The sequence below is a fragment of the Podarcis cretensis genome (assembly GCF_951804945.1).
Source record: "Podarcis cretensis genome assembly, chromosome: 17".
In the NCBI taxonomy this organism is placed as follows: domain Eukaryota; kingdom Metazoa; phylum Chordata; class Lepidosauria; order Squamata; family Lacertidae; genus Podarcis; species Podarcis cretensis.
This window is the reverse complement of record NC_137187.1, coordinates 9,276,953-9,289,511: the sequence shown is the minus strand read 5'-3', so window position 1 is coordinate 9,289,511 and position 12,559 is coordinate 9,276,953. Positions and strand designations below refer to the sequence as shown.

At 43.6% G+C, this 12,559-nt stretch overlaps 1 protein-coding gene and 1 long non-coding RNA gene across 4 annotated transcripts in view; both read right to left on the bottom strand.

Annotated features, from left to right (window-relative positions):
• LOC307206610 overlaps nucleotides 1-12,559 on the bottom strand; it is an 85,647-nt gene that overhangs the window by 22,339 nt on the left and 50,749 nt on the right. The window lies entirely within an intron of this gene.
• LOC307206509 (killer cell lectin-like receptor subfamily B member 1B allele B) overlaps nucleotides 1,224-12,559 on the bottom strand; it is a 44,203-nt gene continuing 32,867 nt past the window's right edge. Inside the window, exons 1-7 of one of the 3 annotated variants that reach the window (XM_079959849.1) lie at nucleotides 11,134-11,519; nucleotides 9,672-9,760; nucleotides 8,603-8,659; nucleotides 6,127-6,180; nucleotides 4,817-4,965; nucleotides 4,227-4,336; nucleotides 1,224-1,711 (exon numbers count right to left, since the gene is read on the bottom strand). In XM_079959849.1, the coding sequence (XP_079815975.1) occupies nucleotides 1,594-1,711; nucleotides 4,227-4,336; nucleotides 4,817-4,965; nucleotides 6,127-6,180; nucleotides 8,603-8,659; nucleotides 9,672-9,750 (567 nt within the window). In that variant the 5' untranslated portion in view covers nucleotides 9,751-9,760; nucleotides 11,134-11,519 and the 3' untranslated portion in view covers nucleotides 1,224-1,593. Of the gene's footprint in view, nucleotides 1,712-4,226; nucleotides 4,337-4,816; nucleotides 4,966-6,126; nucleotides 6,181-8,602; nucleotides 8,660-9,671; nucleotides 9,761-11,133; nucleotides 11,520-12,559 lie in introns of those variants that run through there. The other 2 variants (XM_079959848.1, XM_079959850.1) reach the window with 2 other exon arrangements.

Sequence of the window (12,559 nt, the reverse complement as noted above, 5' to 3'; positions counted from 1 at the left end):
CCCTCGGGTTGGAACACCCATCAGCTCCCATCCCTGCGCAGACAAACCCTCCGCCAAACACACAGAGATGGAGTGGCAGGGGCAGTTCTGCTTTCTCTTCTGTGTGTTTGGCATGTGTTTGCGTGTCAATGACTACCGAATCTCCGGTTGTGCTAATTAAAGCATCTCCAACAATGCACACTGCTTGGATAAGCAGTCTGAGGATATGTGTGGTTGCAGAAGGAAAAAAAACACGCTAGTGTTTTGTGCTGGCGGCAAAGTGTCAGCTTAGGGAACTTCCAGATCGGCTGTTCCTTGGGGATTCCAGCTTATATTTTTGCACAAAACTCGCAGGGAGGTGATATGACATCACCTGTTTGTCAAGCAATCACCAGCTCGATGTTCTGCATACAATGTGGTTGGCCACTGGTCATTAACTTGCACATTCCGGTGCAACTTTCTTTCATTTTTCTTATTGGACTAATTGCACTTAGAAAAGCGATGGGCTAATTGCACCAGAAAGTGGAGGACGACCACCAAATTTTGTGCGAATGAACAGCTCCATCTGGAAGCGCCCTTAAGTCATTGTCTGGTAGAGATGTCAGAGAAATCCAATGGAAATGGATACAGGAGTGAGAAATGCCAGTACTGACTCATCACATGTTTGGAATGAAAATCACTTCAGCAAATATGACCCGTATTTGCTGGTGTTGTTTTTGGTCCACAAATGATACATAACAATACATAACCAGACACTTATCTCTCCCCCCTAAACTAAGGCTGCATAGAATACCATATACTTAAAGCACACTACTGCCCTTAAAGAAGGCAGCAGGGTTTAATACTGACATGACCTCCAACGTTCCTCAGAAACTGTGAACCTGCTATCTATGCCCAACCTGTATCTATGTTTAAATAAACCATATATCACACAAAAGGCTTAGTAAACCACCAGTTGCCTCATTCCAAAAGAAAGAAAAGCTAGGCCTATGCTGGACTCTTGGGAATTTTCATGGCTCAAAAGAATTGCAGAGCACGCAACGCTAGGCCAAAGCCTCTAAGATTCAAAATAGCCATTCTTATTCTGCTTACACATTTCTGATATTATCAGTTCAAAAATGTAAAATAGAAAAGCACACATCAGTGTGTGGACTTGGAGACAGGTTTAAAGACATTTTAGTTATTAGGAAATTATAATGCTTTTCCTGTTATGTTGTGGGTGAACATATCAGACGACACAGCGATTCTTCAAACAGCTCTTGTTTATTTACAGGCCAGAACAGAACTGAACTGAAGGGTTCAGTCAGCCTGCTTATATAGAGCTCCAGTACAATGTAACTGTTACAATTTTCTAAAACTATCCAATCACTGAACGTCACTTTCGATCCCTTATTTGCATAACTATCTACAGTATCCCCCTGCTGGCCCAGGGTGAGAACTTCAGTACATAACATTTCCATTCATTGCTTTGAAGTCCAACCTGAGGGAAGGGTTAGAGCATCTTCTCTGCATGGAGAAGGCTCCACCAGAGAGAGCTGAGAATGTCCCAGAATAAAAGTCCATGGTTCTGTCTTCTTCCTTGCTACGTCACTGCATGGTGCTGTTTCAGATGAACTACACAGGATTCTTCTCACAGATACAGTGGTGTTCTTGGTGGCATGACACTGGTTTCAGTTCTCCTGCTGCAAGAGTTGCACATTCATCATCCGCCGCTTTTGGTCTCATTGCAAAGCTGTAAAAACAGAGTGCAGCAGAACTGTGAAGCTGACCATGTTTGCTACAACTAAGTATAATGGCTGATCATTGGCTAAGGCCCTGATCAGCAACTCCTTTCCTGAGAAGGCTAACTTTGATGGAGAAGCAGAGGAAGGGGTTGTGTAGATCAAAGCCCCAGACATTGCCCACCCAAAATGGCCAGTTCCCAGTGTTGCTCCTCCGTGCTCATTTTGCTTCTCAGGCTAGTAGTTAGGGGAACCAGATGGCACTAGTAAATGGACAGGAGGTGCCTTGTTGGCCAGCTTGTTAACTCCCTCAGCTTAAAAACTCCCTAAAGGTAAAGGTAAAGGTACCCCTGCCCATACGGGCCAGTCTTGACAGACTCTGGGGTTGTGCGCCCATCTCACTTAAGAGGCCAGGGGCCAGCGCTGTCCGGAGACACTTCCGGGTCACGTGGCCAGCGTGACGAAGCTGCTCTGGCCAGAGCCAGAGCCAGAGCCGCACACGGAAACGCCGTTTACCTTCCCGCTGGTAAGTGGTCCCTATTTATCTACTTGCACCCGGAGGTGCTTTCGAACTGCTAGGTTGGCAGGCGCTGGGACCGAGCAGCGGGAGCGCACCCCGCCGCAGGGATTCGAACCGCCGACCTTTCGATCGGCAAGCCCTAGGCGCTGAGGCTTTAACCCACAGCGCCACCTGCGTCCCACAAAAACTCCCTAGGAACATCTAAAAACTCCCTGGAGATGTTGTCCTCAGCTTTTTCAGACTCAGGTCCCACCTTCATCCCCAACCCTGCAACATGATGTGAGGTTGTAAGTTGCTTTCTGTTTCACTTTTCTGAGAAAACTGACTAATCAATAGCTTCCTCATAGTTAAACCAATTTAAATAAGCCACCACCATGGCTTCAGATGATGCTTTGATGGCAGCAAATCAGTGAAGCCACCAGACAAGGTTCAGACAATCAAACAAACCATAATTTAATAAACTGTGCAGACAAGGCCAACATAGTAGAAAACACTTGTGTTCTGATCACTAAGCAAAGGAAGAAACACAAGGTTTTTAAATCTGTGCAGTACAGGATGTGTCATAGGGAACGACAGGTAAAATAGGTAAATGACCCCTGGATGGTTAAGTCCAGTCAAAGGCGACTATGGGGTTCGGCGCTCATCTTGCTTTCAGGCTGAGGGAGTCAGCGTTTGTCCACAGACAGCTTTCTGGGTCATGTGGGTCACAACTAAACTGCTTCTGGCACAACAGGACACCATGATGGAAGCCAGAGTACACTGAAACGCCGTTTACCTTCCCGCTGCAGTGGTACCTATTTATCTACTTGCACTGGCGTGCTTTCGAACTGCTAGGTTGGCAAAAGCTGGAATAGAGCAACAGGAGCTCACCCCATCGCACGGATTTGAACTGCTGATTGGAAGAGGGAATGAATGCAGCGTATGGCGAGTGGAATTCAACCATGATTAATAACAGGGGAGAGATTCTGGCAGAGAGTCTCGGTGTGACACTAGGACCCGATGAACCGTATATGTAACGTTAAACCAAAGTATGACTTAGCACAATTGCACAAGCATGTGGACACTGCTGTGGGCTAACCCATCATTTGGATTAGTATATGATCCAGACTCTGTCACATGGTTTGTCTTTTTCAAAGCAGGACCGTGTGGGATAACCAGCTTCATATAACCAGCATGCTTAAGTCTAAATGCATGAAGGGGTTAATTCCAAAGAGTAAGCTGTCCTGCCAGACTTCACCTAGGTCCTGCCAGACTTCACCTTGGGAGGAAGCCCTGTTGGGACTTAGCATTACATGTGAACTGAGCCTAGAGATGTTATGGCAGTGTCCTTGTTTTCATCTGTGAGATGTTGAAGAATATATCTTTGGGAGTAATGCAGAAGAGGGCATTCTGGCAGATGCAACTTGCCATGCAGACATAAGAAAAGTTGTGTTTGCTGAAATTACCACTTCTTGACAGCAACTCAATATGCAGGATACCCTTTTTGGCATCAAGTCATCCTGAGCATCATCTTATCTGAAGGTATTCCAGTACTATATACAACAGAGAGGGACGGGGGTGGCACTGTGGGTTAAACCACAGAGCCTAGGACTTGCCGATCAGAAGGTCGGCGGTTCGAATCCCTGCGACGGGGTGAGCTCCCGTTGCTCGGTCCCTGCTCCTGCCAACCTAGCAGTTCAAAAGCACGTCAAAGTGCAAGTAGATAAATAGGTACCGCTCCAGCAGGAAGGTAAATAGTGTTTCCGTGCGCTGCTCTGGTTCGCCAGAAGCGGCTTAGTCATGCTGGCCACATGACCCAAAAGCTGTACGCCGGCTCCCTCAGCCAATAAAGCGAGATGAGCGCCGCAACCCCATAGTCGGTCACAACTGGACCTAATGGTCAGGGGTCCCTTTACCTTTATACAACAGAGAGCTTTCCAGAAACAAGGCCAGTGAGTGAAGACAATGCCCCATGGAGAATGTAACCCACCCACCATAAGAAGGGTGAAAGAGAATATCACACATACAGGTTATTCCTGAGTTCTGTGCCGTCGATCCATAGCCATTTGTTTTGAGCCACTGTATACGTCAGTCCAATGAAATAAGAACCCATTGCAGTTTTATTCTGAATAAACTCCTGGCAAGAGAAGAATGAATGAATGAATGAATGAGGAAAATCAGGGCAGAGGAAATCACAACTGGCAAGGACGGTCAGATGAAAAAGGATGCTATTTGCCAGCTCCCACTAAGGCAGAAGAATCTATTTTTGCCTTCAAGGACAATGATGCATTCAGACCACATGAAAACGATACCACACTTTTCGTCACTCTAGTAACTTCCAGATGCTTTTGGCTACAACTCCAGCCAGCAGAAAACATCTGGAGGCCACCACGCTGTTGAAGACTGTCTTGAAGGATGTTCCCAGGACACTTAACAAACTACAATTCCCATGATTCTTTGGGGAAATTCATGTACTTTAAATGTGACTTGGATGTGCTTTACAGGTATGGTGTGAATTCTGTGCAAGATGTTCTCAACTCTCCTTATCCCTGGTTAAAGAAATTTAACTCCAGTGGCACATTTTTTTTTTCTCCCATCAAAGTGAGCTCAATCTTACCAGTTCATTTCTATCACTGATGATCGCTAGGTCGGAGCTCCATTGCATGCAATCTAATCGGCAGTGGAACCAAACCTCTTTGGTTTCAGTAAACCAAAATTCACTCCCTCTGTGTCTTTCCCATGTAGGAGGCTTCTGAGGAATCTGGACTGCAGCATGATAAAAGCAGATGAACACATCAAGAACTCAATATTAATAATGAAAATTCCAACTCTAGAAGGGAATGGTGACTCACAAACTGTCACCACCAGACAGGACTTTGGCCCCATTCAAATGCCATCTTAGGTGCCTGCTTGCTGCTTTCCTAGACCCCCAGCCTGGCATTCTTAATCTTGCTGAAACTGCATGCATGCCTCCACTGAGGGGCAGGTGGGGTAATTTTGTGTATGTCCCTCTTCCTTCAGTGAGTGGACGGAGAGAAGATCTACAACAAGGTTCTTAGGCCTCCCACTGGATATATGGAAGGTTAAATTGAAAAAAGGCAGCGTAGTTTAGGAGTATTGGTTTAGTTACATATTTATCTACCAAATATGCCAACTGTGTTCTTTTGCTTTCTGCCCCCCAGTATGTTCGCTGAACATGTATTGGCAAGGAGTCCCATCCGAAGGCAGTCCTGTTTAGGGAAGTTTTTAATGACTGGTATTTTAATGTACTTTTAATCTTTCGTTGGAAGCTGCCCAGAGTGGCTGGGGAAACCCAGCCAGATGGGCGGGGTATACCCTAAATAATAAAGTTGTTGTTGTTGTTGTTGTCCCTATTACAACTGTGTTCCAGGACCCACTCACAACCTCTGCATGTTCATAATTAAACCACATCCACATCATACAATTAAAGCAATATCGTCCCACTTTAAACCATTGTAGCTTCCGCCATATAAAAAAACACAATAAAACATTTTTTTAAACTTCCCTATGCAGGGCTGCCTTCAGATGTCTTCTAAAGGTTGTGTAGTTACTACTATTCCCAGAGTTGTGGATTTTCATATGTTACTGGTGCCACAAAAGAACCACCTACAGGGACTTGCCAGAACATTCAGGGTGCCAGAATGATGCAGCTTCCAGATTATTATTGTGACTGTGTGTGTGTGTGTGTGTGTGTGTGTGTGTGTGTGTGTGTGTGTGTGTGCCTGCCTCCCTGCCTGTTTTCCATCTCCTCAATCTGTACATTTAAAAATAAACAATTTATTATGAAAACCATTAAAAGTCTCCAATGCTCTCTCCCAACTAGAAAACAGATCCATAACAGCTCTTTTCTTTCTTTTTTTTACAGCACAATATAATTAATACTACTGGTATCAAATGACATGATACCTGTGGTTGCACTTGTAGCTCTTGCTTCAGGCAGGTTAGGAGTAGTCAGCAGTTCTGAAAACAAATACATTTTTGGCCTCTATTAATCAACTTTGAAAAGCTGTACAACTGTAGTATTCTACTATTTAGATTTGGGGTAAATTTTGATAGGTATTTCCAAAAATACCGTACTTTGGATTCAATCTGGATTGAGTTAATTATTCATTTTAAATTTCATTTCTATACTGCTTTATATATATTTTTTTTTTTGGGGGGGGGGGTCTCAAAGCAGTTTACAACCTACATTAATACAGCAAATAAAAAAAAATTGAATAAAACCATACTGAAGAAAGTCAAATATAAAGTATACATTTAAATACAATTAACATTCATTCAAACATAATTAACAGGAAACTAAAAAATTGCGCTGCTCTGGTTCGCCAGAAGCAGCTTAGTCATGCTGGCCACATGACCCGGAAGCTGCATGCCGGCTCCCTCGGCCAATAAAGCCAGATGAGCACCACAACCCCAGAGTCGGTCACAACTGGACCTAATGGGCAGGGGTCCCTTTACCTTTACCTAAAAAATTATCCTAAACGGTTTTTTTAAAAAAAAAACTACAGGGGAGGTCAACTGCAGAATGCACGTTTAGCAGAGCAAAGTTAACAAAAAAAATTTAAACATTTCAAAAGAAAGCATTATTAAGTGAAGTCAAATATAAAAGGTACATAATTGTAATTAGTTCCCACTGAAATCAACCTGACTTATGTCATGATTAACTTTTCAAACTATTTTTTAAAAATTGATTTCAATACTGTAGAGCCTGAATGAATCATGACTTCAAGCTATAGCTGCAAAAATCCCTGGAGAGAGAGAGAGAGAGAGAGCTTTCAGTCAACACCTAATCTTTATACCCTGTGAAATATACTCGGAGTCGAGAGTGGATTTCATGCTCTTCATTCAGCTCATAGTGGTGAGGAGGAATGGAAGTTCCCCCAGAATGTCTGCCTTATATACATTATTTACAAAATGGGCCCCACGTGATTGGCTAATTCCGGGATTCTCCTGTAGGCCAATCAGGTTGCGGATTCACTTCCACCTGGAGCTGGATTGGGTGGCTCCTGTGGACCAATCAGACTGCTGCATTCTGAATCTTATTGTTCTAGGACCAATCAGACTGCTGCCTTTTGGATCCTACTCAATTCAGTACATAACACCCTGCTTGCATCAGGGATCAGCACTACTTTTAAGCCCCTGAGTGGAACGAATTCCAGAGCGACTTGCATTCGGTGCCAAATGTAAAAAGGTTCAAAATGCACTCATCCATGGCTTTACCTGACCCACACTTGATGTCATAATATGAGACAGATGGGTATGCCTGGGGGGAAATTGCCTCATAGGCCAAATTACAACTCCTGACTAACCTAGATTGGCCTCTGTACTGGAGATTCTCCTTCCCTGTTGTATAAGTAAAGGTAAAGGTAAAGGGACCCCTGACCATTAGGTCCAGTCGAGGCCGACTCTGGGGTTGCGGCGCTCATCTCACTTTATTGGCCGAGGGAGCCGGCGTACAGCTTCCGGGTCATGTGGCCGGCATGACTAAGCCGCTTCTGGTGAACCAGAGCAGCGCACGGAAACGCCGTTTACCTTCCCGCTGGAGCGGTACCTGTTTATCTACTTGCACTTTGATGTGCTTTCGAACTGCTAGGTGGGCAGGAGCAGGGACCGAGCAACGGGAGCTCACCCCATTGTGGGGATTTGAACCACCGACCTTCTGATCGGCAAGTCCTAGGCTCTGTCGTTTAACCCACAGCGCCACCCGCGTCCCACCTGCGTTGTATAAGTATTCTCCTTTTATTCTATCCTGTTTGGTGAAGAACCATGGCTGTCAACGTTTCCCTTTTTTTTAAGGGAAATTCCCTTATTCCGAATAGGATTCCTCGCAAGAAAAGGGAAAAGTTGACAGCTATGTGAAGAACCATTTCTTTTCTATTGGCTGTAACTGTTTCAGCATCACTTCCCACCCCACCCCCTGCCGCCGCTGCCAAACTGACTGGTGCTTCTCTCTACTTCCTGTCACATGGATTATTTCAACCAGTCAGGAACTGCATCATGAACAGAATGATGTCTCAGATTTGTTAGCAAATCAAATTTGGCTATATTATGATGTCACCATATTCAAAAGAGGAAAATACTTTCTGATGTAGTACAGTGGCTGGGCCTTGCCAATTAGGGTGTGCATAGCGTGTGACATCACAACGCTATGTAGTCAATCAAGGTTGGATATGTGACCGTGTTACTGATTCACTGCAAAATAAAGTCAAATAAGAGTGACAGCTAATCAGGACTATATCATCATTGATCGATGACTGTTGCGGAAACGGTGAAAAAAAAAGAATTGCATTTTTCAGCAAGAAAATGTTTGCAAAACCCATACAACCACCCTTCATTATTTTTACAAGCTCAGAGATTCCCCAGAGAACTGTTGTAGTGTTACCTGTATAATTCCCCTCAGGAATGAAGCTGAAGTTTCCCCTAGGGAAGATCTGTGGAACTGAAAACAAGAACATTTGGAATGGCGTCTGTCTGATGAGCACTCCTTAACATGGCTGCTAAAATTCAGTATGCACGCAGTCATATTTCCTTGTCGGCTAGGACAGCAAGTCCATCATAAGCACTAAGAGCAGACAATAAGTCACTTAATGGCCTTATTAGGCAAGCCTCTGTTTCTGTCAGCCCCTTATCTGCACTATTGGGATAATAATGGTCACTTGATGGCTCTGAGGGATGACTGAGGGATGTGTACAAAGGCACTTTGAAGCACTCAGCTTGCAGGATCAGGACAAAGGCCGATCTGGTCCAGCACCCTGGTCTCAAAGTGACCAGATGTGTTTTGGAGGCCCTAAGCATGATGTGAGTGCAATAGCACACTCCTCGCTCGTGTTGCCTAGCAACCGTCATATCGCTTTTAGTCATTGTTAGCCTTGCCTTACATGAAGCTGACTAAACCTCTTTTAAGGCCATCCAGGTTTGTGGCCATAATAACATCTTGCAAAAAACAATTTCCATGGTTTGATCTATGCACCGCATGAAGAAAGACTTCCTTTTGCCTGTTCTGAATTTCCCGCCATTCAGCTCCCTTAGTGCTTCAATATTATAAGAGAGGGAGGAAAAACCCTACTTCCTTTGTGATGCCTCCCTCACCTTTACCTTTTCGCAAGGTAAAAAGTCCATCACACTTTAACATTTCCTCATGGTGGGCTTGTTCCAGCCTATTCATCGCGTTCCTTGACCCTTTCCACACCTTTTTGAGGTGTCGAGATCAGAACTGTACACGGTATTCCGGGTGTGGGCTCACCACAGATTTGCTAAGAAAAGGCATTATAATATTGGCAGCTTTCATTTTTATTCCTTTCCTAGTAACCTCCTATTCAACTTTTTCACAGCACTAAGGGGACATTGTCATTGACACATACAGAATACAATAAAAATGATGGATATGACAAGTGAAAATAAATATGAAAGTAGAAAGGCAGCCTTGAAACTAAAGCCTGACCAATACTTACTGAAAACAAGGAACAGGGATGTCCCTGTAAGCTTGAGCAACAAGAGGGTTATTCCAGGAACAATATGCTGCCAACCCATGTTGGCTAATCTGAAAGAGTTCAGTAGTGCTTCATTAGCAACCAAAGATCATGGTTTATGTCACATGTAATAGCAAGCTTATTGCATCCATGTTGCATCCAATCCAATGAAAAATTAGTTGTGCTTAAAACAAACCCCAGTGAAGCCAATGAGTTATTAGTCACACAATTACCTTAAGCATTAACAACTTTAGTTGGATAGGATCAAAGCATCCTCAACAGACCGGCTCTTTCAGATTTATTACAAAAGTAATATTGATTGAAGTGTAAATATAAATTAACCCCCTCTCCCGATTGACAGTATTTCAGGATTCAGATTACATTTCTTTAAAGCTCAATATATCCCACAAGTAGAATTAAGAACCCTCTGTTTAATATAATATTCAATCTACTACAATAGGTAAGGCTATCCCCCCCCCTTACAAAGCTCATTATTTTCTATAACCTATAATCAAAACAAATGACTGTATTTGTTGGATAGTATACCCTCCAAGTGTCCTGATTTTCCTGGGACAGTCCCGGAATTACAGAAGCTGTCCCGATTCTGATTTGATCTCAGAATGTCCCGGTGTTACATTTTTGTCCCCTCCATGTCTGAGAGAACAATTAAAAGTGGTATGTGTATAGGTGCAAAAACAGAGTCCTGTTTATACTGAAAGTAAAATACCTGCACCAAATGAAGGAAATTGTTAAACTGGCATTCAAAGCCCTTCCTATAATTTTGAAGGAAAATGTCACAAATCCATTTTAACTTCTTTAATTGCAATGCACTAGAAGCCCGTCATTTCTTAGGAAACATGTAAAGTGTTTATTCCTTTATTGTAAATGGAGCCTTAAAACTGTCTACTCAGAAGTAAATCCCACTGTATTCAATTGAGTTTATCCCAGGTAACTGGGTAAAGACTGTTCAGCAAACCTAAGTATTTTTTTACTCAGAACTAAGTCCCACTGAGTTCAATAGGATTTACTCTCTTGTATGCTCCTGATCATTCTCACAGTTTCTATTATTATTATTATTATTATTATTATTATTATTATTATTATTATTATTACCCACCTTTTTTCCCTGACAGGGACTCAAGGCAGCTTGCAGATTTTATTTCATTCCATTTATCTGTAGGCGTTGTACATAATCCCCTCCCTCACACATTTTTTTCTTTACAACAAGCCCGTGAGGTAGGTTCAGCTGAGAGGCTGTAATCCCCTTATTTTCATCTGAGAAATGTTGGAAGGTATGAGATAGATCTCCTTTTCATTTTTTCTTAATTCGTCTAATCCTTCTTCAATTGATCCTATTTTCCCTTAAAATGACCAAACTATGTTGTGTGTGTGTGTGTGTGTGTGTGTGTGTGTGTGTGTTGTATTTGATAGAAAATATACTCACACTCTTCTTTAAAAAGAAAACCAGATGAGAAGCAAATGTTACCTATTAGAAGGACTCTGTAAAGATGAGAACGCTTTCCGCTTCAGTTCAGACCGTTTGATTTTCGCTCATTGTTTTGTCGATATTCTGTGTGATCCTGCCTTTAGCCCTCCGCTATGAGAGAGGGAAAATATTTCTTCTCCTTCCCTCTCTTGGTAAGCCAAAGTCCTGGCTGACGGTTCTGTCTCTTTTTCTTCCTCCTCTGTGTCAACATCCCAGTTATGACATACATCATTTTTTCCTCTCTCTCTCTCTCATGGCTTCCTGCTGACCGAGACCTTTGGAAATCAAACTAAACTTTGGCTGGTTCACAAAATTGCGTAACACTGCAAATCGGGTGTTTGGGGAACTAACACTTTTTGGTAGTTCTTCCTACCCTCCAGTGTATATTCAAATACTTTGAATAAAGAAAAGCGAGTGTCTTATTTGATTGTACACTCTGAAACAGGCTCCCCCAATCCAGAGGTTGGGCGTTCACTGTGGCATAGCCTAATCCTGATTAAATTAAATCCTAATCCCAGTAGTGATGTATGGAAGTGAGAGCTGGACCATAAAGAAGGCTGATCACCGAAGAATTGATGCTTTTGAATTATGGTGCTGGAGGAGACTCTTGAGAGTCCCATGGACTGCAAGAAGATCAAACCTATCCGTTCTTAAGGAAATCAGCCCTGCGTGCTCACTGGAAGGACAGATCCTGAAGCTGAGGCTCCAATACTTTGGCCACCTTGTGAGAAGAGAAGACTCCCTGGAAAAGACCCTGATGTTGGGAAAGATGGAGGGCACAAGGAGAAGGGGACGCCAGAGGACGAGATGGTTGGACAGTGTTCTCGAAGCTACAAACATGAGTCTGACCGAACTGCGGGAGGCAGTGGAAGACAGGAGTGTCTGGCGTGCTCTGGTCCATGGGGTCACGAAGAGTCGGACACGACTAAGCAACTAAACAACAATCAAATCTAGCTGGATTTTTGGCTGCGTACATTTGGTCCCCCACTCTGCACTCAGTTCACCCTGCACACCCTGGGAACAGCTTTGACTGGCCGGCTAATCAGATGAGGGTAGCCGATGGGTCTCAAACCCTGAGTGAGTTAGGGATTTCCCCTGCAGGCTCCAGTGGATTCAGTGAACGAGACCAATAGTGGGTTCAATGGTCAAGAAGGCAGTGCTTGCATATGCTGTAAAGGGCAGATGGGGCTCGTCAGTTTGGAAAGGTAGCATATCTAGGAGAAATAAAACTACGAGGAGTAAACCTACACAAAACAATAGTCCCTATGATGGTTGGACGGCACTTTGTAAGCCTCCTTCCGGCAATCCCTGCAGCCACATAGATGCCAACCATATTGCTCTGCTTTCCTTTGGTCCACATCAGCAAGGCTGAGACAGGGGTCTT